At 49.5% G+C, this 23,508-nt stretch overlaps 1 protein-coding gene across 1 annotated transcript in view; it reads right to left on the reverse strand.

Moving 5' to 3' along the window:
* zdhhc17 (zinc finger DHHC-type palmitoyltransferase 17) overlaps positions 1 to 23,508 on the reverse strand; it is a 101,233-nt gene that overhangs the window by 75,728 nt on the left and 1,997 nt on the right. Inside the window, exon 2 of the mRNA XM_038780294.1 lies at positions 12,447 to 12,569. Within this exon, the coding sequence (XP_038636222.1) occupies positions 12,447 to 12,569 (123 nt within the window). The remainder of the gene's footprint in view (positions 1 to 12,446; positions 12,570 to 23,508) is intronic.

Consider the following 23,508-nt stretch of genomic DNA (forward strand, 5'->3'; position numbering starts at 1 on the left):
AGGATATACTTGCAAAGGAGGCGGTACAGTGAAACTTCATTCAATAGATTGGATCCTTGGATGAGATGGTTCTCCCAGGATGAGGGTAAATTGGGCTTACATTCTCTGGAGTTTAGAACAATAACAGGCGATCGCCATAAAACATACAAGATTCTGAAGGGGTTTGATAGGTTCGACGCTCAGATTGTTTGCCCTGGCAGTGGGACCTAAAACACAGGGTCACAGTCTCTGGATAAGGGACTAATCATCAAAGAGTGAGATAAGGAGAAATTTCCTCAGAAGGTTATGAATCTTTGGAATTCTCCACCCCAGATGGTTGTGGAAGTCCTATTGTTGGTAAAGATTTTTGATTTCTCAGGAAATCAAGGATATGGGAGTGAGGAAAATGGAGTTGAGACAGAAGATCAGCCATGGTCATACTGAAAGGCAGAGAATGATCCAGTCATGCTCCCATTTTTTTGTCTTCCGTTCACTCTTGATCAGACCAGGACGGTAGCATGAGTACATGATATCTTTCTTGGCTTGGGGACGAGGAGAGTTGGGGAGAGCAAATTATTCAGATTTCCTTTTAATAATCAATGACTCCTGCTGCAAAGCGGGCCCATGGGCATAAAGTGAGAATTCTGAAGCCATTCCTGATCAAGTATATTACTGTTCCTCACAGCCCAGACTCAAATGTGAAGAATGGCTGTTTGGGTGACGAAATAAACCTTCAAGAGAGGGAGGAAACAAAACATTGAAATAAAATATGGATGCACAAAGGTGGCACGGTAGCCCAGTGGTTAGCACTGCTGCCTCACGGCACCGAGGACCAGCGTTCGATCCCGGCCCCGGGTCACTGTGTGGGGTTTGCACATTCTCCCTGCATCTGCGTGGGTCACACTCCCACAACCCAAAAAGATGTGCAGGGTAGGTGAATTGGCCACGCTAAATTGCCCCTTAATTGGAAAAAAAGAATTGGGCACTCTAAATTTTAAAAATAAAAAAATAAAATTAAATATGGATGCACGATAACTGTTGCTGTTCGAAACTGTGATTTTGTGTGTTAGGAAAGGATAATGGTGGCTACAACAGGAACAGAATCTATGAAAAAATAGATGGAAGAACTGATGACAGCAGACCATCTGGAGGACTTAATCAGTGGATCATGGCGCAAATTCTCTGGTACAACACACTTAAGTCCAGGTCTCCATCTTAAGGGGTCTTCTCTCTCAATTTTCAGGGTGTGGGGGGTTGAAAAGACAAGAGGGTTTCTTCAATCATGACAAACCAAGCAAGAAATGCAAAACTGTTAACGAGGAGGCACAGGGAATGTGTGCAAAGAGGATCTCGAAAAAGAGGCACTAGGTAGTTTTTGATTAATTAAATTTCTACTTTCTTCATGTCCTTATCTGTAGAGAAGCAGTGAAAAATTGAATCTTTTAAGCAGTTCCTCAGGATCAAAGATTACTTGCTTCCAATCCGGTATGACGGGTTCCGAGGTGGCTGGTAAGTCTAATGTGCAATCGACTTCCGGTTGCGGCTATGACTAGCTAAGCCGCACATTTGGAAGCTCCTGCAACAAAGGTGTTTTTGGGCCAATTGGAGGGCCCCAACGGCGCTGAAAAAACGAATCCCGGTGGGGGAAGGTCCCCTGAGGAGAACTAGACCGATTTTATGGTCGGTACCCGGAGCGGAGCGGCAAGAAAAACGGCAGCAGCTCCCCAAAAAAAGCGGGGGAAGAAAATCAAAATGGCGGCAGGCGGTGCATCGGAGGAGTGGAAGAAATGGGCGGAGGAGCAGCAGGCCACTCTCCTCCGTTTTTTCACGGAGATGAAAGTGGAGCTCTTAGAGTCCATGAACGCGACGGCCACCAGGTTGGTGGGAGCCCAGGCGATCCAAGAGGCGTCGATTAAAGATCTGCAGCAGGAGATGACCGCGAGGGAGGAGGAGGCCACAGTCATCGGGGCAAAGGTGGAGGTGCATGAGGCACTCCACATGAAGTGGCAGAGCCGCTTCGAGGAGCTGGACACTCGGATGAGGAGGAAAAATTTGAGGATCCTGGGCCTGGAAGAAGGCCTGGAGGGGTCGGATCTCCCGGGATATGTGGCGGAGATGTTGAGCTCCCTGATGGGGGAAGGGGCCGGTCCGGCGCCCCTGGAATTGGAAGAGGCATACCGGGTCATGGCCAGGAGGCCTAGGGCAAACGAGCCCCCGAGGGCGGTGCTGGTGCGGTTCCAGCGGCTAAGTGATCGAGAGAAAGTCCTGAGGTGGGCAAAAAGGGAGAAAAGCAGCAAGTGGCAGAACTCGACGGTAAGGGTGTACCAGGACTGGAGTGCGGAGGTGGCAAAGCGGCGGGCCCGGTACAACCGGACAAAGGCGGTGCTACATGCGAAAAAGATCAAATTTGGAATGCTGCAACCGGCGCGCTTGTGGGTCACCTACAAGGACCAACATCATTATTTCGAGTCCCCAGAGGAGGCCTGGACCTTTGTACAAGAGGAAAAGTTGGACACGAACTAAAACCTGGGAGCACCGGCGGTCGTAGCCGCCTGGGGACTCTTGATTGAGCAAGTGGCCCTTTTCTTTTTCAGGCCAGGTCGGAACTGGGTAACAGTTTCGTGGATTGTTTGGGGTGTTTTTTTCTCGAACGGTTGACTTTTCTGAATATTTTGAAGGTTTCGAGTTGTTGGGTGTGTCTGTATATTTGTACTGTTGAAATCTCTATTGTGGGTCGTTGGCTTCTTATGGGGTGTTTCTTCCCGTTTCCAATTTCCCTTAGTTATTTACCCCTCTTACCCTTTTTCTTTGGGTGCTTGGGGGGGTTTTTTGTTCTTTTTTTTCTTTTCGGGTTATGGTTATCTGCGGTTATTTATACTGTTTGATGGAGGGTGATGGTTGGGCACACTGTTAGTTGATAGCTAGTTAATTATTTTGTTATTTAAGTATGTAGTTAAGTATTTATGTATTTAGTTGCCATTGGGTATTTATATCGTTAAGTTGGGGAGACGGGACGGGGGGGAGCGGGTTGATTATGCGGGTCTTTCTCGGGGGTTTTAAGGGGATCTTTCACGGGCGCAGATGGGGTGAACCGGGAGGAGTCGGAATGTGGCAGGAGCAGCCGGGTCAGCGGAGACCAGCTGACTCTCGGGAGTACGATGTGGGGTACATCGCGGCTAGGAGGGGTCCTAGCCGGGGGGGGGGGGGGGGGGGGGGGGGGGAGGGGGGGGGAAGGGGGGGGGGGGCTGGGGGGGGACACCGGGTTGCTGCTGGAAAGACCAGGGACGAGAAGGGGAGAGCCGGGGGGGTGGGGGGGGGGGGCCATCGCTATGGGAAGCGGGTCAGAAAAGAAGGGATGACCCGGGGCGAGCAAGGGACAAGACATGGCTAATCGACAGGGAGTAGGGACGGGTCGCTCAGCGACCCGATTGATCACGTGGAACGTAAGGGGGCTGAATGGGCCGGTCAAAAGATCAAGGGTCTTCTCACACCTGAAGGGACTGAAGGCTGATGTAGCAATGCTGCAGGAGACTCATTTGAGGGTAGCAGATCAGGTCCGCCTGAGAAGGGGGTGGGTGGGACAGGTGTTCCACTCAGGCTTGGATAGCAAGAACCGGGGGGTGGCGATTTTGGTGGGAAAGAGGGTGTCGTTTGTGGCGGCAGAGGTGGTGGCAGACAAGGAGGGCAGGTACGTGATGGTGAGGGGTAGGCTGCAGGGAGAGAATGTGGTACTGGTAAATGTGTATGCCCCGAACTGGGACGACGCGGGTTTTATGAGGCGCCTGCTGGGCCTCATCCCGGGACTGGAGGCAGGGGGCCTGATCATGGGAGGGGACTTCAATACGGTGTTAGACCCTGGGCTGGATAGATCGAGTTCCAGGACGAATAGGAGGCCGGCAGCGGCAGAGGTGTTAAGGGGGTTCATGGAGCAGATGGGAGGGGTAGACCCATGGAGATTTGGTAGGCCTAGGGCGAGGGAGTATTCTTTTTTCTCCCACGTCCACAGAGTGTACTCTAGGATCGATTTTTTCGTATTGAACAGGGGGCTGATACCGAGAGTGCAGGACACGGAGTACTCGGCCATTGCGATATCGGACCATGCACCACATTGGGTGGACGTGGACATGGGGGAGGCGCGGGACCAACGCCCGTTGTGGCGCCTGGATGTAGGGCTGTTGGCGGACGAAGAGGTGTGCAGAAGGGTGAGAACGGGCATTGAGAACTATCTGGGTACGAATGACACAGGTGAGGTGCAGGTGGGGACGGTCTGGGAGGCCTTGAAAGCAGTGATTAGAGGAGAGCTGATCTCCATAAGGGCACACAGAGAGAGGAAGGAGAGGCAGGAAAGGGAGAGGCTGGTGGGGGAGCTCCTAGAAGTAGATAGGAAATATGCGGCGGCACCAGAGGAGGGGCTATTAAGGGAGCGGCGTAGCTTGCAGGCCAGGTTCGACCTACTGACCACTAGGAAGGCGGAAATGCAGTGGAGAAGGGCGCAGGGTGCGGCGTATGAGTACGGGGAAAAGGCGAGCAGGATGCTGGCACACCAGCTTCGTAAGCGAGATGCAGCCAGAGAGATTGGGGGAGTGAGAGAGAGGGGTGGGGACGTAGTGCAGAAGGGGCAAGAGGTGAATAGGGTCTTTAGGGACTTCTATAGGGAATTGTATAGGTCTGAACCGCCGAAGAGGAGAGGGGGAATGAAGAACTTTCTCGATAAATTGGGGTTCCCAAAGGTACAGGAGGAGCTGGTGGAAGGGTTGGGGGCGCCGATAGAGCTGCAGGAGCTAATTAAAGGGATAGGCCAGATGCAGACGGGGAAGGCGCCGGGGCCGGATGGGTTCCCGGTGGAGTTTTACAGGAAATTTGTGGACTTGGTGGGTCCAGTGCTGGTGCGAGCCTTTAATGAGGCGCGCGAGGGGGGGGTTCTGCCCCCAACAATGTCGCAGGCCCTGATCTCCTTGATTTTGAAGCGGGACAAGGACCCGGTCCAGTGCGGGTCCTACAGGCCCATCTCCCTCCTGAATGTTGACGCCAAGCTGTTAGCAAAGGTCCTGGCAACCAGGATAGAGGACTGTGTGCCAGGGGTAGTCCATGAAGACCAGACGGGGTTCGTGAAGGGACGCCAACTTAACACAAATGTCCGGAGATTGTTAAATGTGATTATGATGCCAGCAGTGGAAGGGGAGGCGGAGATAGTGGTAGCGCTGGACGCGGAGAAGGCATTTGACAGGGTGGAGTGGGAATACTTGTGGGAGACGTTGGAAAGGTTTGGGTTTGGGGAGGGATTTATCAAGTGGGTAAAACTGCTCTATTCAGCTCCGATGGCAAGTGTGGTAACAAACGGGAGGAGGTCAGAATATTTTGGGCTCCATCGAGGTACTAGGCAGGGATGTCCCCTATCTCCCTTACTCTTTGCATTAGCGATTGAGCCGTTGGCGATGGCACTGAGGGGTTCAGGGGGGTGGAGAGGACTGACAAGGGGAGGGGAGGAACATCGGGTCTCGCTCTATGCGGATGATTTGTTGTTGTATGTGGCAGACCCGGAGGGGGGAATGCCGGAGGTAATGGGGATACTAGCGGAGTTCGGGGACTTTTCGGGATATAAATTAAATCTGGGGAAAAGTGAGGTCTTTGTAATACACCCGGGAGACCAAGGGGAGGGAATTGGGAGGCTCCCCTTCAAAAGAGCAGTTAAAAGTTTTAGGTATTTGGGGGTGCAGGTGGCAAAGAACTGGGGGACCCTCCACAAGTTGAACTTTTCCAGACTGGTGGAACAGATGGAGGAGGAGTTTAAGAGGTGGGACATGGTGCCGCTGTCGCTGGCAGGGAGGGTGCAGTCAGTTAAAATGACGGTCCTCCCGAGGTTCTTGTTTTTGTTCCAGTGTCTGCCCATCTTCCTCCCCAGGGCCTTTTTCAAGAAGGTAACGAGTAGTATCATGGGGTATGTGTGGGCACATGGCACCCCGAGAGTTAGAAGGGTCTTTTTGGAGCGGAGTAGGGATAGTGGAGGGCTGGCGTTACCCAACCTTTCAGGATATTACTGGGCGGCAAATACATCGATGGTACGAAAGTGGATGATGGAAGGGGAGGGGGCAGCCTGGAAGCGCATGGAGAGGGCGTCCTGCGGCAGCATAAGCTTAGGGGCACTGGTAACGGCACCATGGCCGCTCCCTCCCACGAGGTATACCACGAGCCCGGTGGTGGCGGCCACCCTCAAGATCTGGGGGCAGTGGAGGCGACACAGGGGGGAAGTGGGAGGTCTGATAGGGGCACCACTAAGAGGGAACCACAGATTTGCGCCGGGAAACACAGGAGGGGGATTCCAGAGCTGGCAGAGGGCGAGTATTAGACAACTGAGGGACTTGTTTATAGAGGGGAGGTTTGCGAGCCTGGGAGAGCTGGAGGAGAAATTTGGGCTCCCCCCGGGGAACACGTTCAGGTACCTCCAAGTGAAGGCATTTGCCAGACGACAGGTAGCGGGGTTCCCCGCGCTCCCCGACAGGGGGGTGAGTGATAGGGTGCTATCAGGGGTCTGGGTCAGGGAGGGGAAGATCTCGGACATCTATAAGATTATGCAGGAGGTGGAGGAGGTATCAGTAGAGGAGCTGAAAGATAAGTGGGAGTTAGAGCTGGGGGAACAGATAGAGGACGGGACATGGGCAGACGCCCTGGAGAGGGTCAACTCGTCGTCGTCATGTGCGAGACTAAGTCTCATTCAATTTAAGGTACTGCATAGAGCCCACATGACGGGGACAAGGATGAGTCGGTTTTTCGGGGGTGAAGACAGGTGTATTAGATGTTCGGGAAGCCCTGCGAATCATGCACATATGTTTTGGGCATGTCCGGCACTGGAGGAGTTCTGGAAGGGGGTGGCAGGGACGGTGTCGAGAGTGGTGGGGTCCAGGGTCAAGCCAGGATGGGGACTTGCGATCTTCGGGGTTGGGGTGGAACCGGGGGTACAGGAGGCGAGGGAGGCTGGAATATTAGCCTTTGCGTCCTTGGTGGCTCGGAGGAGGATCCTGATTCAGTGGAGGGACGAAAGGCCTCCGAGTGTTAACACCTGGTTAAACGACATGGCAAACTTCATCCAATTGGAAAGGATCAAATTCGCCCTGAGAGGGTCGGTGCAGGGGTTTTTCAAGCGATGGCAACCCTTCCTAGACCTCTTGGATCAGAGATAGAAACTGAGGCCGTGACAGCAGCAACCCGGGAGGGGAGGGGAGGGCGGGAGGGAGGGGGGAGGAGGGGGGGGGGGGGGGGGGACAAAGACGAAGGAAGTACGGCAGCGGTGGTGGCACGGGCAAGGCCTGCCCGAGGACGCTGCTAGAAATGATAAGTTGGTCTGACTGTCGGTTCGCCGGGGGGGGGGGGGGGGGGGGGGGGGGGGGGGAACGCGCGGGTAGGGGGGGGGGGGGGACTTTTTTCTTTTTCTTGTTAAGTAGGGGGGTTTGACTTTGTTTTGTTATAATTTAAATGTAAATGTAGGGGGGGTTAAAATGTTTGTATTTTGAAAAATTTCTTCAATAAAAATTATTTAAAAAAAAAAAGTCTAATGTGCAATCTACAGACTACCATGGTGTGGGAAATGGATGCTTGAAGGATCTGGTAGATGAGTTATTGGAATGTTTGTGCACTCTCACGGACATCAGATCTTCACCTTTGCTCATTTCCAACTAAGTCACTCGATGCGATCAGTACCTTACCAAATGAATCTTCACCATTACTGTTGGTCACAGGCCAGGGACTCCCGTGGGAAGGTGGGTTATCTGACCTCTTTGGAGATCGAATCATAGAGTCGTAAAATTGACAATGCAGAAGGAGGCCATTTGGTCCATCGACTCTGCACCGGCCCATGGAGAGAGCACCCTACTTAAGATGCTTGTAGTTCAATCAAATGCCCTGCAGATGTGCTATCACCTGGGTAAAGGATCTCTGTTCAGTGGGGCTCAACAACCTTGGGTAAAGCCTTTGCTGAAGTTTGCAAGAGTAATAAATAGTTGTTAGAAATCAAGCACAAAAGGAATAAATTTCCCTTGGCCTTGAGCTTGACAGAGTGGTATATTTGAGGCCGCGTAACAATTTTAAAAAATAATTCTTTGATGGGATGTGGGTGTCAATGGCTGGGCCAGAATTTATTGCCCATCCCGGAGGGCATTTCAGAGTCAACCACATTGCTGTGGATCTGGAGTCACATATAGGCCGATCTGGATAAGGATAACAGATTTCCTTTCCTGAAGGACATTAGCGAACCAGATGTTTTTTTTTAAATGATAATCAACAATGGTATCATAGTCATCGTTAAGACTTTTAACTGTTATTGAACTCAAATTTCACCATGTGCCATAGATCCTCAGAGCGTTACCCTGGCACTCAGGATTATTATTCCAGCGACAATACCACTACAACATCGCCTCCCCTGTACTTCCACAAGGAAAACTTTTGCTGCATGCAAATGTAAATGTGGTTGCCTTAATGAAAAGTTTTTAGAAAGCTGCTTGAAGGTTTTAATGTAGTTACAGATTTTGACAAACAAAGGGCTTTTAACTACATTTCTAATACGTTTGTCCATATATTTTAATATCCACGATTCAGCCACTTTAAACAGTCATGCATTGATAACAACTACCAGATTGTTTGCACTGGTCGAGGAGTGTAAAACACGGGGGAACAGTTTCAGGATAAGGGGCTGATCATTTGGGACTGAAATGAGGAGATTTCTGATTTCTTCACTCAAAGAGTTGCGAATCTTTGGTCTACCCAGAGAGTTTTAGATGCTCCATCGTCGAATACACTTATGATTGAGAAAGATAGGTTTTTGGTCTCTCATTAAATTAAGGGGTATGGGGAATGGATGGGAGAGAGGCTGCAGAGAATACATATTACAGCATGATGTGCAAGACATTACTACAATGGCCTCATTCCCAAGCAGCATTTTCTATTGTCAGTGTTGATCTACTCATTCGAGCTGATTGTCAGTTTGACTCCTCAGATGGTGACAAGCTAGGCAAACTGGCTTTGAACTCTACTACATCCATCATGTATTGTTATGAACCACTTAATCCCTAGAATCAAGGAATGTATTTTGCCAAATCTTCAAACAGTGCTCGGCAGAGAGGGAAGGTGTGGAAGAGAGAAGAGACAGACCCTAATTGTTTGCATCCATTTTATAAGCATCTCTTCATCTAGAAGCTCCCAGATGTGCATTTATACTTGACAGCCTTTACCTCTGTCCAAAGTTTTTTTTTAATTCATTGAACAGAGATTCCTTTGTGGATCAGCAGGAAAACCCATTATACTGGACTCATACAGGAGCATGTCTCAAGGTTCAGCCTTTATGGCAAAGCAGGCACAAGAGAAGCATTTTTGTCATCTTTTGTATCCTGTGGGAGCTAATTACTTATTAGCTAATTAAATCTATCATTTGGTCTTTTTAATATTCATTAATACATCCACTGACTTGGTAACAAATTTATTTTTCTGGTTTATTGACTAAATCTTCACATAGAACCTTTACCGAGTTTTGTTGAGATGACATTCGGACTAGTGTGTGCAATTTTGGTTTCCACATTTAAAGAGTAAATTTGCATAGAAGGCGGTACAGTGGAAGTTCACAAATTGGTTCCTGGGATCAGGGGGTTGACCTATGATGAGAGGCAGAGCAAATTGGGATTATATTCTCTCACGTTTAGAAAATTGAGAGACAACCTCATTGAACCCTACAAAATTCTGAAGGCACTGTGTAGGAAAGATGCCAAGCGATTATTTTCGCTGGTTGGGAAATCTTGGGATTGGGGCTGATCATTTAGGACTGAGATGGGGAGGGGTTTCTTAACTCAAAGAGTTGTGAATCTGGAATTCTCTATGCCAGGGTATTGTGAATGCTCCACCGGTGAATACATCTAAAGGTGGGATAGACAGATTTTTAGTTCCTCTGGTCTGGTTTAGCACACTAGGCTAAATCGCTGGCTTTGAAAGCACACCAAGGCAGGCCAGCAGCACAGTTCAATTCCCATACCAGCCTCCCCAAACAGGCGCCGGAATGTGGCGACTAGGGGCTTTTCACAGTAACTTCATTGAAGCCTACTTGAGACAATAAGCGATTTTCATTCATTAAGGGGAATGGATGGGAAATGAGACCAAGATTAGCGATGATCATATCAAATGGCAAACAGGATTGATGAGCTGCAAGATCTATTCCTGCTCCCATTATTTATGCTCTTATCCAAGTTCATCCAGAGCAGGGGCTCAGCTAAAAGAGCAGTTTGTCATGCTGAGATGAAATAAATATCTCAGGTTAAAAACACCCCAAAAAGTCAAATGAATTAGAAAGTGTATTTTTAGAAAGCCTGAAATAATGTAAAGTGCATGTGAAGTTAATTGCGTTGGATAAGTATTTGAAGTTCATAAGAGTATTAACTCACCTCTAACTAATACCCGAGTATCGTTTGGGCTGATGAGCTCCTTTGTTACGAATCTGAGTCTTTACTAATCTATGACCATCCTTTGCCTGTTCTCCTCCAATCCCATCCAAACTCCTTTCTTCCATTGTCTGCCTCTAATTTTAGCCTGACTACAAGTTCAATTCAATATATATTATACCAAAGGCAAAGACGGAAGTGTTGTAGAAGGAGGGACACCAAATCATCAGAGGCAACAATTAGTTTGCTCAATAAATTGGTGCATATTTTGTTCTCATCGTGCACGTGTCAGACTTCCAATGCAAGTCCAGAGCTGAAAATAAAGTGTACATTTTGAAATTTACCAAGACTGAATTGTGTTGGACAGCATTGTGTGGGGAGATGATGGCGTCATAGTAATGTCACTGGGCTAGTAATCCAGAGGCCCAGATTTATGCTACGAGGACACAGGTTTAAATCCCATCAATGGAATTTGAGTACAATTAGTGAAATCTAGAATTCAAAGCTATTCATCAGTAATGGTGACGTGAAGCCATCATCAATTGTTGTAAAAACCACTTTGATTCACTAATGTCCTTTAAGAATGTTAAATCTGCCATTCTCACAGTCTGCCTGCATGTGACTCCAGATCCAGTGCAACGTGGTTGACTCTTAACTGCCCTTTGAATTGGCCTAGCAAGCCACTCAATTTAAGGGCAATTAGGGATGGATAACAAATGCTGGCCTGACCAGTGGTGCCCACATCTCACGAAAGAATATTTTATTAAAAAATGTAAATTATCCTATTTTTAAATTGAACCCAGAAACCTCTGGTACTTTAAAGTTTTTTTTAATCTAATCAGCAATACTATGCTAATCTCTTACCCAACTGCTGCCATGACCATTGTGAAACAGGGATAGCCAAATAAAGTAATAAAACAAAATGCAAACAGAAAATACTGGAATTCATTGCCATTTGTCCAGGAATATCCAGCTCCTCGTGCTCTTCTCCCTGAAAGGACTTTTGTTCGTCTCTTTCTTTCCTGTTCTTGTATTAGCCAAAATATCAGGTCTGGATCAGGTCTCTGTACCACTGACAACAAATAGTTCAACATTCCTCTTTGATCAATATTGAAGGTGGTCCAGCTCATGACAGACCTGCAGGATCAATATTCTTTGAACTAGCTTACTTCTCTGTTCATTACCTTCAGGCGTTTATCCATATCAGATGGATCTACATTGCCAGGTAAGTCAAAGTTGCTATTGGGTTAGGTTAATTTGGCAATCAGTAATTTATTGGGTGGTAAATCCACTTTGCCTAAAACACTATTTCTGTTTCAAGAAATTGAATTCAACTTGCAAATAACCTGCCTATCCAGACATTTTACCCCTTGACCTTTCCTGCTATGATTTGTATCCCCAAAATGTCAATCTTAGAACACAGAACGTATACAGTGCAGAAGGAGGCCATTCAGCCCATCGAGTCTGCACCGACCCACTTAAGCCCTCACTTCCACCCTATCCCTGTAACCCCTCCTAACCTTTTGGTCACTAAGGGCAATTTATCATGGCCAATCCACCTAACCTGCACGTCTTTGGTCTGTGGGGGGAAACCAGAGCACCTGGAGAAAACCCACGCCGACATGGGGACAACGTGCAGACTCCGCACAGACAGTGACCCAGCGGGGTCTATCTTCCTTCAATATTAATTGCAAGTTCTGAAGATTTGGATAATTTTGAATTAATAACTTATGTTTGCATTCATACCGAGGTGCCATATAAACAGCAAAATCTTGAAGGAATTTAGTGGCATAAATGAATGGACCTAGACTAGGTAGAGGCAGGGTTTTAATCAAACATAAATTAATGGTTGTGGTGACACCTTATGTAGTGATGGCGAGTAAGATTATTTTTGTACTCGGCATTCTGTAAAGTACAAGAGATACGAGACATAATTTAATATTCATTACACAAATCAGATGATCACCAAACACCAGTCCTGACATTTAAACAAAGTTATTAAAAGGCAGTGTATACGATTTCACAATGGTTTGAAGAATAGCAAGGATCTACCTGCTCAGATCAATCCTGTTATTGATAGCTGCCCAGTGCAGAAGTGTAACATTTTCTTTGTCAGGCTGTCGCACATCGTAACCTGCTTCCACAAGTTCTCTGCAGCGGTCAAATATTCCATATCTAGAAAAGAAAGGAAATATCTTTGCTCAACCTACGTATGTGTCTGATGTTTGTGCTTATGTACGTTTTTAAGAAATTCAGACTTAGAATCATTCATTTGTTTTATTTCTCAGAGTCACTTCATAGCTGGTAACTCAATATTGTGCTACCTCAATCAGATCATGAAATTCCTTGGGTTCATTTTGCAGAACTGCCGGTCAGTGGGGAAGGGGGAATGCTACAATTTGCCTCATGATACTTTGGCTGAATAAAGTATAGTGAAGGTGTGGGTAAAAGGAGACATTAGGTGGGGGAGGGGGAAGGGATCCCAATCTTTTATTCAATGATACCTGCTGGAAATTGCCTGTGTGTGGATGGTGTTGCCCTTTGTTCTCCTGTTCCCAAACTCCTTGGCATCCTTCCAATCCTCGCAGTTTAATTAAACATCAAGGTCTTTGACCAGGCGTGGGGGCTGTGCAACCCATGTTCTGCTCCCAAGCATCAGACCCCACTTTCTGGGGTGATACAAAATTGAGTATGAAGTGACTTACTGTGCACTGTACATAGTAGAGTCCTCTCACAATTCATCAACTATATACAATTTACAGAACAAAATAAAGCCATTCAACCTAACAGGTCCATGCCAGTGTTGATGCTCCACACTGGCCTCCTCCAACCCCACTTTATTTGTATATTGTTCCATTCCTCTTTTTCTGATGAACGCAAAGCAAAAATTTGAGAGTGAAGAGGAATACGCCTGTTAATTCCATTGATTGTACGTTGAGAAAGGATAAGCCTGAAGCTACCCTGCATCTTAAAATAGGTTTATTTCGAAGACTGCAACGTCGCAAACTCTCCCAGTTCCTCCTCAACTCAGTGTTTCAGCTGTCCTCATTTATATTTTCGGGAGTAAAACAAATGACCAATTAAAGGAAACAAGTTAACAAAAGATCAATCAATAAATTAAATGGGCAGCCTTAAAGAGGGTTGTATCAATACCAATCACATCTTTAACAATGCAATTGTCACGACTTCCGGTGGCGGCGATGTCCGGGTGAGCCGCACATTCGGTGGGCTCTCACTCCGGCCGGCTGGAACAGCTGTTTCCCCGCGATAGCGGGACTACGGAGGCGGCAGAAAGGCTGCCTGGAACAGAGGAGGAGAGCGGGCTGCAGATGATGTAAGTGTGGGAGGCCAGCAGGTGAGGAGGAAGGAGAGAGAGAGAGAAGGAGGAAGCTGACCTGCAGGGTAAGATGGCGGACCCACGGACCTTCCTTCCTCCAGGACAAAGAGAAAAAAAAGTTTGGAGTTGCTGAGGAGGGACAGCTTGGACCCACTTCAGATGCCCAGGAGGTAAAATTGAAGGAGCTGGGCGAAGGAAAGCGGCAGCGGAGGCGCTGAGGAGCGGGCTGCGGCACATGGAACAGCGGGATTCCAGAAGGCAGAAGAAGAAGGAGAAAAAGGGACAGAGACAAGGGCCAGAAGAAAATTACCTGGGACCTAAGATGGCGGACACACGGAACCCGGACTCAGTAATCCAGCAGGCGCTGGATAACATGCTCCAGGTAATGAAGTCCAGTTTTGAAGCGCTGAAGCGGGACAGCTTGGACCCAATCCAGAAAGCGGTGGATCAGCTGAACCAGAGGCTGGACGCCCAGGATGTTAAAGTTAAGGAGCTGGGAGAGGCGGTGGAGGAGCAGGCGGATGCGCAAACGGTTGCAGCGCTAGAAGTGGACGGCCTGAAAGAGCGGCAGAGAAGACTGCTGGACAGAGTGGAGGAGCTGGAGAATGGAGTCCGCAGGAACAATCTGAGGATGGTCGGCCTCCCGGAGGGGGCGGAGGGAGCTGATGCTGCAGCGTTTGTAGCAGACCTGCTGAAGCAGCTGATGGGGGCCGAAGCCTTTCCGCGACCGCTGGAGCTGGAGGGGGCACACAGGGTGCAGGCAAGGCAGGGGCGGCTGGGCGGACCCCCCCGCCGATGGTGATTAGGTTCCACAGGTTCGTGGACAAGGAGCGGGTGCTGCAGTGGGCAAAGAGCGCCAGGAGCAGCACGTGGAATAACAGTGTTCTCCGCATCTATCAGGACCTAAGCCAGGAGGTGGCTCGGCGGCGAGCAGCCTTTAAGAATGTCAAGGAGGTGCTGTTTAAGAAGCACGTGAAGTTTGGTCTGCTGTTCCCAGCTCGGCTATGGGTCACGCACCAGGGTCAACACCACTACTTTTCCGAGCCCGAAGAAGCGATGGATTTTGTGAGGGACCTGGGGCTGGTCCCGAAAGGAGGCCCCAAGGACGCGAGTTAGGGCCCGAGGATTTCTGTGGGGAGGAACGCCGAATGTGCCTGGACTGCTGCTCAACGGTTTGCTGGGCCAATGGGGCCAAGCGGAACATTTGAGACTCTTTCCTTTGTTCATGGACAGTTATGTGCTTTTTCTCTTTTTTCTATGTTTTTTCCCTTTTTTTTTCTGTTTGGGCTTTTTGTGCAGCTCGCGGAAGACACTGGAGCCGGCTTGCCCCAGTGGGTGGGGAGGAGGGCGGGGAAACAAGGGGAATGGGACAGGAAGGCGCCGGAGTGTTGAGTCACCGGGCTAGCAGATTGGCTAGTCAAGGAAGTCAGATGGGGGGGGGAAGCTACAGCCAGTAGATGGCAGGGGTGGGGGTATCGGGGGATGGGGTTAGGGGAGGGGGGGGTTGTTCTGCTGACGGGAGAGGGACTTGAAATAGGCACTGGAAAGGAGGTCGAGGGTGGAGGCAGCTATAGGGCGGGCCAGGAAGGGCGCGACGCACGGGTCAGGGGCCGGCCCGAGAAAGGCTATGGCTGACCGGCGGGGTGGGGGGGTGGGATGTGCCCCCCGACCAGGCTGATCACCTGGAACGTCAAGGGACTGAATGGGCCGGTTAAGAGGGCGCGGGTGTTCGCGCACTTGCGGGCCCTGAGGGCGGACGTAATTATGTTGCAGGAGACACATCTGAAAGTGTCAGACCAGACCAGGCTAAGGAAGGGCTGGATTAGCCAGGTCTTCCACTCGGACTTGGACTCGAAGTCCAGAGGGGTGGCAATCATGATCAACAAGCGCGTGCAATTTGAGGCAGAGGGCATATCCGCAGACAGGGGGGGCAGATACCTGATGGTACGGGGCAGGCTGGAGGGGAGAAGAGTGGTGCTGGTGAATATATATGCCCCGAACTGGGATGACGTGGACTTCATTAAAAGAGTGCTGGGGAAGATCCCGGACTTGGATTCTCGCAGGCTAATAATGGGAGGGGACTTTAACATGGTCCTTGACCCGACTTTGGATCGGTCGTGTCCCAGAACGGGTAGACTCTCAGCAATGGCAAGGGAGCTGAAAGGGTTTATGGAGCAAATGGGGGCAGTGGACCCCTGGAGAGAGGGACAGCCAACAGGAAGGGGCTACTCGTTTTACTCGCACGTCTACAAAGTATATTCCAGGATAGATTTCTTTGTGCTAAGCAGGGACTGTAGGGGGGAGGTAAAGAACACGGAATACTCAGCAATTACCATTTCAGACCATGCCCCGCATTGGGTGGACCTGCAGTTCAGGGGAGCGAGTTATCAACGCCCGCAATGGAGGCTAGATGTGGGACTGCTGTCGGAGGAGGGGATCTGCGAGAGGCTTCGGAAATGTATAAAAAATTACCTGCAGGTGAATGACACTGGGGAGGTCTCAGCGGCGACCGTGTGGGAGGCACTAAAGGCAGTAGTGCGGGGGGAGCTGATTTCAATTGGGGCCCATAGAGCCAAGGCAGACCGGGCAGAGATGGATAGATTGGTCAGGGAAATGGGCCGGATAGATGAAGAGCACGCGGAGTCCCCGGGGGAGGTTTTACTCAGGGAGAGGCAGAGGCTACAGGCGGAACTGGGGGCACTATCCACGAGCAGGGCAGTGGAACAGCTTAGGAAGGCGAGGGGAGTGGTGTACGAGTATGGGGAAAAGGCTAGCAGACTGTTAGCGCAGCAACTTAGGAGGAGGGAGGCGGCCAGGGAAATAGGTAGAGTGAGGGACGAGGGGGGGGCACAAAGTGGAGGATCCGGCAGAATTGAATAGGGTATTCCGGGACTTCTATCGTAAGCTGTATACTTCGGAGCCGCCAGAAGAACCGGAGGGGATGAAAAGGTTTCTGGATGGGTTAACATTCCCAACAGTTGGGGGGGGGGCGAGTGGAAGAGCTGGGGGCCCCGATTAGAGTAGAGGAGGTATTGGGGGGCCTAAAGGCCATGCAGTCGGGGAAGTCCCCGGGGCCGGATGGATACCCAGTAGAGTTTTATAGGAAGTTCTCGGAGCTGGTGGGCCCGGTCTTGGCGAGGGTTTTCAATGAGGCAAGGGACAGAGGGACCCTGCCGCCGACGATGTCACAAGCCACCATATCTCTGATATTAAAGCGGGGTAAAGACCCGGAGGTGTGCGGGTCCTACAGGCCAATCTCCCTGATTAATGTAGATGCCAAGCTCCTGGCAAAGGTACTGGCGGGTAGAATGGAGGACTGTGTACCGGAGGTGATTGGGGAGGATCAAACGGGGTTCGTGAAAGGTAGGCAGCTGGCGGCCAATCTGAGGAGATTGCTCAATGTGATAATGATGCCCCCGGCGGGTAGAGAGGTGGAGGTAGTGGTGGCTATGGACGCCGAGAAGGCCTTTGACCGGGTGGAGTGGGAATATCTATGGGAGGTGCTCGGACGGTTTGGGTTCGGGGAGGGATTGGTGGATTGGATCAAATTATTATATCAGGCCCCGAGGGCCAGCGTCAGGACCAACAGAGAAGTGTCGGAGTACTTTAGGTTGTACCGAGGGACCAGGCAGGGCTGCCCGCTCTCCCCGCTGCTGTTTGCGCTGGCCATAGAGCCGCTGGCGATTGCGCTGAGAGCCGCAGAGGGTTGGAAGGGGATGGTGAGGGGCGGGGTTGAACACAGGGTTTCTCTTTATGCAGACGACCTGCTCCTGTACGTGTCGGACCCAGTGGCCGGGATGGGAACTATACTGGGAATGCTGAGGGAGTTCGGCCAGTTCTCAGGATACAAATTAAATACGGTCAAGAGTGAAATGTTTGTGGTACAGGCAAGGGGCCAGGAGAACAGATTGAGAGGGCTACCGTTTAGGTTAGTTGAGGAAAATTTCCGGTATTTGGGAATCCAGGTGGCACGAGGCTGGGGCAGGCTGCATAAGTTAAATTTGGCCAGGGTGGTGGAGCAAATGAAGGGAGAGTTTCGGAGATGGGATGCACTCCCGCTGTCGCTGGCAGGGAGGGTGCAGACTGTAAAGATGACAATCCTCCCTCGATTTTTGTTTATTTTTCAGTGCCTCCCGATCTTTATCCCACAGTCCTTCTTCAAAAGAGTTAACGGGCTGATCATGAGCTTTGTCTGGGCGGGAAAGTCTCCGCGGGTGAAGAAGGCGATGTTGGAGAGGAACCGTAGCGAGGGGGGGCTGGCGTTGCCGAGTCTGGTCAATTATTACTGGGCGGCCAACATCGCTATGATAAGGAAGTGGATGGTGGGTACGGGGTCTATTTGGGAGCGGGTGGAGGCGGCTTCGTGCAGGGGCTCCAGTTTGGAAGCCCTGGTCACGGCTCCTCTACCGCTGCCGCCGGCCAAGTACACCACCAGCCCGGTAGCGGTGGCGACCCTGCGGATATGGGGCCAGTGGAGGAGGCATGTGGGGGAGATGGGGGCGTCTGTCTGGGCGCCAATCTGCGACAGCCATCGGTTTGCCCCCGGCAGTATGGATGGGGGGTTCCGAGTATGGCGGCGAGCAGGGGCGGGAAGGGCGGGTGATATGTTCCTGGAAGGGAGCTTCGCGAGTTTGAGGAGCTTGGAGGAGAAATTTGGGTTGGTAAGGGGAAATGATTTTAGATACCTACAGTTGCGGGACTTTGTTCGTAGACAGGTCCAATCTTTCCCGCGCCTCCCGCCAATGGGGATCCTAGACAGAATAGTCTCTGGGAGGGACGAAGGGGAGGGTAGAGTCTCGGGTATTTATAAGGTGCTCATGAGGGAGGAAGGGTCCCAGACAGAGGAACTGAAACTTAAATGGGAGGAGGAGCTAGGCGGGGAAATGGAGGATGGGCTGTGGGCAGAGGCCCTGAGTAGGGTAAACTCGACCGCGACATGTGCTAGGCTCGGGCTGATCCAATTTAAGGTCGTTCACCGGGCCCATATGACGGCGGCTCGGATGAGCAAATTTTTCGGGATAGAGGGACAAATGCGCTAGGTGCGCGGGAGGACCAGCGAACCATGTGCACATGTTTTGGGCATGCCCTGAGCTGAGGGGGTACTGGGAGGGATTTGCGGGGGTCATGTCCCAGGTGCTAAAAACAAGGGTGGTGATGAGTCCAGGGGTGGCAATTTTTGGGGTTTCGGAAGACCCGGGCGTCCAGGGGGAGAAAGCGGCCGATGTGCTGGCCTTTGCTTCCCTGATAGCCCGGGCGACGAATATTATTGGCGTGGAGGGACTCAAAGCCCCCGAAGACTGAGTGGTGGCTTGCGGACATGTCAAGTTTCCTGGGGATGGAAAAAATTAAGTTCGCCTTGAGGGGATCTGTGCAGGGGTTCACCCAAAGGTGGCAACCATTTATTGACTTCTTTGCGGGAGAGTGAGCGTCAGCAGGGGGGTGGGGGGGGGGGGGGGGGGGGGGGGGGGGGGGGTAGAGTAGAGTAGGAGGGAAAATATGGCGGGTAGTACGGGTGGGAGGGGAGCGGGCTTGTGCAATACTGTACGATGGAAGTATTGAAAGTACGTGGATGTTTGCACATTTTGCCTTTTTTGCTTCCTTTCTGATGATGTCTGTAACTGTTTATAAAGCCAAAAACTACCTCAATAAAATTGTTTATTAAAAAAAAACAATGCAATTGTCATTAAATCACTACAATGTTACAGTCATTCAACAAAGTGATTGCCATTAGACCTCAACAATATAAATAATAAGACACTGAATACCATTTGTCCTTTTGAGACTGTTCCACCATTTGATAAGATCTTGGTTGATCTGACTGTGGCCTCAACTCCACCTTCTTGTCCGTGACCCATGACATCCAGCTCCGTATGGTACACTTAATGATCCAGCTTGATCTGCTCTCTCTCTCTCTCTCTCCAGAAAGACAACTCTACAAACTTACTCCACCCCAAACGTCATCTTAAATAGGACATCCCTAATTTCCAAACTGCATCCCCCGCTCTAGTTCCAGAATCTCCCACTAGAGGAAACATCCTGTCAGCATCCACCCTGCTAACTGCCCCACAAGATACTGACTATGTTCCAACAAGGTCACCTCTCATTCCTTCCAACTCTAAGGAGCACAGGTGCAACCTGTCCAACCTTTCCTCATAACCTCTTTGAGGCCAGCAACCAGGAGTAAGTGAAGAATAAAAAAAAAACAAGATAGATGAGGAACCAAAGGTCTGCACAACCCAGGGCGGGGGAGGTGAAAGAAAGGTGGGGTAACCACAAAAGAAGAGAAGAGGAGGGAGGGGGTTTGATGGGCCAAATGGCCACACCCTGCTCTGACTTCATGTAATCCTATGACTGCAAGTGAAAATATCTCATCGACAAATAATTGTTTTTGTTATTTGTAAGCAAATCACTGTTTGGGAGTGGCTCTGATGATGATAGATGTTGCTTTGCTGAAAGGGCGAGCAATGGATGTAGGTCAGCCTACTTCGACTTGAAAAGGCAAGTGATTGCATTTCTTATATCTCTGGGGCTCTGACTCAGCAGCTTCCTCAGATTGAGACTGATTTCCCAAAATAAAACGGTATTCAGAGAAATACCAACTCCAGCATTTAGTAGGGAGACAGTGAAAGCTCTACCAGAAGCGTACCTAATGAGGTGCCAACCTGCTGAAGCATCAACACAGGACTACATGCATGTGAAACAGCAGAACCATGACATGATGGGTACAGCTAAATAATTCCACAATTGACAGATCAGAATGAAGCTCTGTAGTCCTGAAACATCCAATCATGGATGGTAGTGGACAAACAAACAATTAATAGAGAAGGCTCCACAAATATCCCCATCTTCAATGATGGGGGTAGCCCAGCACTTTGGTGCAAAAGAGGAGGCTGAAGCATTTGCAACTATCTTCAGCCAAAAGTGCCGAGTGGATAACACATCTTGGCCTCCTCCTCGGATCCCCAAAATCACAGATGCCAAGCATCAACCACATGGTATCAAGAAATAGCTAAAGGTACTAGCTGCTGCAAAGGCTACTGATACCGACAGAAACCTCAAGTAGTATTGGCGATATGTGCTCCAGAATTAGCCATGACCCTAGCCAAGCTGTTGCAGTACAGTTACAACACTGGCATTTACTTGACCACTTGGCATTTACTTGAAGTGGAGAATTGTGCATTTAGGTCTTGTCCACAAAAAGCAGGATAAATCCAGTCTGGGCAATTAGTGGCCCGTGAGTGTATGCCTGATCATCACATCGGCAAAGTAGTGTCGTCAATAATGCTGCCAAGTAGCACTGACTCAACAAGGACCTGCTCACTGATGCTCAGTTTTGATTCTGCCAGGACCACCCGGCTCCAGGTGTCATAACATCCTTGGTCCAAACATGGACAAAAGAGATGAATTCCCTAAATGAAAGAAAGGAAGCATTGCTGGATCTGAAATAAAATAGAAAATGCTTGAAAACTCAGCGGGTTTGGCAGCATCTGTGGAGAGAGAGAGAAGTAGAGTTAACATTTTGAGTCCATATAATTGCGCTGAAGAGAGGGAGAAGAGTGATAGGTTTTATCCGGTAGAAAACGGGGCTGGGGTAAGTGGAACCATATAAAAGGTCATGAGAGATTTTGCAAAGATGTCATGGACTCAAGACAAGAGGAGCGTCAATGATAGCGTTGAGGACTAGAGGAGGTAGTTGGATAGCAGAAAGTGTTGATAGCAGAACACAGGTCAGTGCTCTCTGAAAGCAAAACATAAGTTTGCTGGATCTGATGCTGGAAATTAGGTGGACCAAATGTCTCCGGGAGAACATTTGGGTCATCAGTCATTGATTAACGATCCAGTACAGAACTTTGAAATTGGAAGATGGTTAATTTCAATTAAAAGCTGAACAGGGTGGTTTTTTTAAGCAAGAGATGCTTTGGTACAGGCTAGGTACATTCCAAATAGGAGCTGGAGGTAAGGGAGCCAATAATAGGGAGGGTTCCTTTGGAACATAGGAGCAGGATCGGGCCGTTCAGCCCATCATGCCTGCTCCACCATTCAGGTCAATCATGGTTGTTATACACCTCAATAACAGCCACACCATCCCCATATCCTTTTATATCATCAGCATTTAGAAATCTGTCAATCTCTGGCTCAAACACACAATAACTGGGCGGCACGATGGCATAGTGGGCTGGATGGCCTCATTCTGCACTGTTCGTTCTATGATTTTGTGATTCTATGACTGGACTTACACAGCCCTCTGGGATAGAGAATTCCAAATTGCTCTATATACCACCTTCAGCTGTATGAGTCTGCCAGTGCAGACTCATACAGCTGAAGGTGGTATATAGAGCGCACCTCACAAGGGCGAGGATGTGCCGGCTCTTTCAGGGGGTAGAAGATGTGTGTGAATGTTGCGTGGGAGGCCCGCAAACCACGTTCATATGTTTTGGTCCTGTCCAAAGCTGGAGGATTACTGGAAGGAGGTTTTTAGGGTAATCTCTAAAGTGGTGCAAATGAAACTGGACCCAGGCCCTCGGGAAGCCATATTCGGGGTGACAGACCAGCTGGGGTTGGAAACCGGTGCGGAGGCAGATGTTGTAACCTTCGCCTCGTTGATCGCCCGAAGGCGGATCCTGTTGGGCTGGAGATCAACCTCTCCACTGCAGTGCATCTTGTAGATGGTACAGACTACTATCACTACCACACTGGTGAAGAAGGAGTAAATATTCAGGTGGCAGATGGGTTGCATGTACATCAATGACTGAAGATGACTGGGCAGGTTGAGAGAACAGGTAAACCTCCTCCGTGTTGACTCCAATTATAATATATCTTTCTTTAAGTAAGGGGGGGCAAAACTGTGCAATATTCTAAATGTGATCTCACCTGTATCCCTGTACAGTTGCAGCAACTTCATAGACTGTACTCTAGTCCCCTTGAAATAAAATCAGCATCCAATTTTGCCTTCCCTATACCTTCTGCATCCTGTGCCCTGGCGTGGCGGGGGGACCTGCTGGAATTCTCGGCTCTTGAGAAGGTCAAATTTGAACTGAGGGGAAGGGTGGAGGGGTTCGACAATTCATGGGCTTATTCATTATGCACTTTCGAGAATTGGATTACATTGAACATTAGGGGCGGGGGTGGTGGGAGTGTGTGTGTGTGTGTGGGGGGGGGTGGGGGGGGGGGGGGGGGACTATGTGTTAATGGGGACTATGGGTGATTCCTGATTCCTTTTTGTTATTTGTTTATGTTAGCATGCGGGATGCTGTTTGGGGGTTGGTTGGTGGATGGGATTGTTGTTATTGTTATGGGGATTGACATTGTATTTGTTACGATTATTGGTATTGTGGTAGGTGTAAATTTGGGAGAAATGTGAAAAAGAGAATAATAAGATTTAAACAAAGAGAAACTGCAGGAAAGCTGTAACACAAAGGAACTTGAGGGATCTTGCTCCATGATAACCCAGAAAGTTGGCATACAGGGGAAGGCAAATTGGATGCTGATTTTTATTTACAAGGGGACTAGAGTACAGTCTACAGTTGCTGCAACTTGTACCGGGTACAGGTGAGATCACATTTAGAATATGCAGTTTTGGACCCCTTACTTAAGAAAGATATATTATTAATTGGATGTGGCAACACGGATCGGAGGTTTACCTGTTCTTCCGAACCCTGCCCAGTCATCTTCAGTCATTGATGCTTACATGCAACCTCATTGCCACCTGAATATTCACTCCTCCTTCACCAGTGTGGTAGTGATATTAGTCTGTACCATCTACAAGATGCACTGCAA

This window comes from Scyliorhinus canicula, chromosome 20 (assembly GCF_902713615.1).
Source record: "Scyliorhinus canicula chromosome 20, sScyCan1.1, whole genome shotgun sequence".
NCBI lineage: Eukaryota > Metazoa > Chordata > Chondrichthyes > Carcharhiniformes > Scyliorhinidae > Scyliorhinus > Scyliorhinus canicula.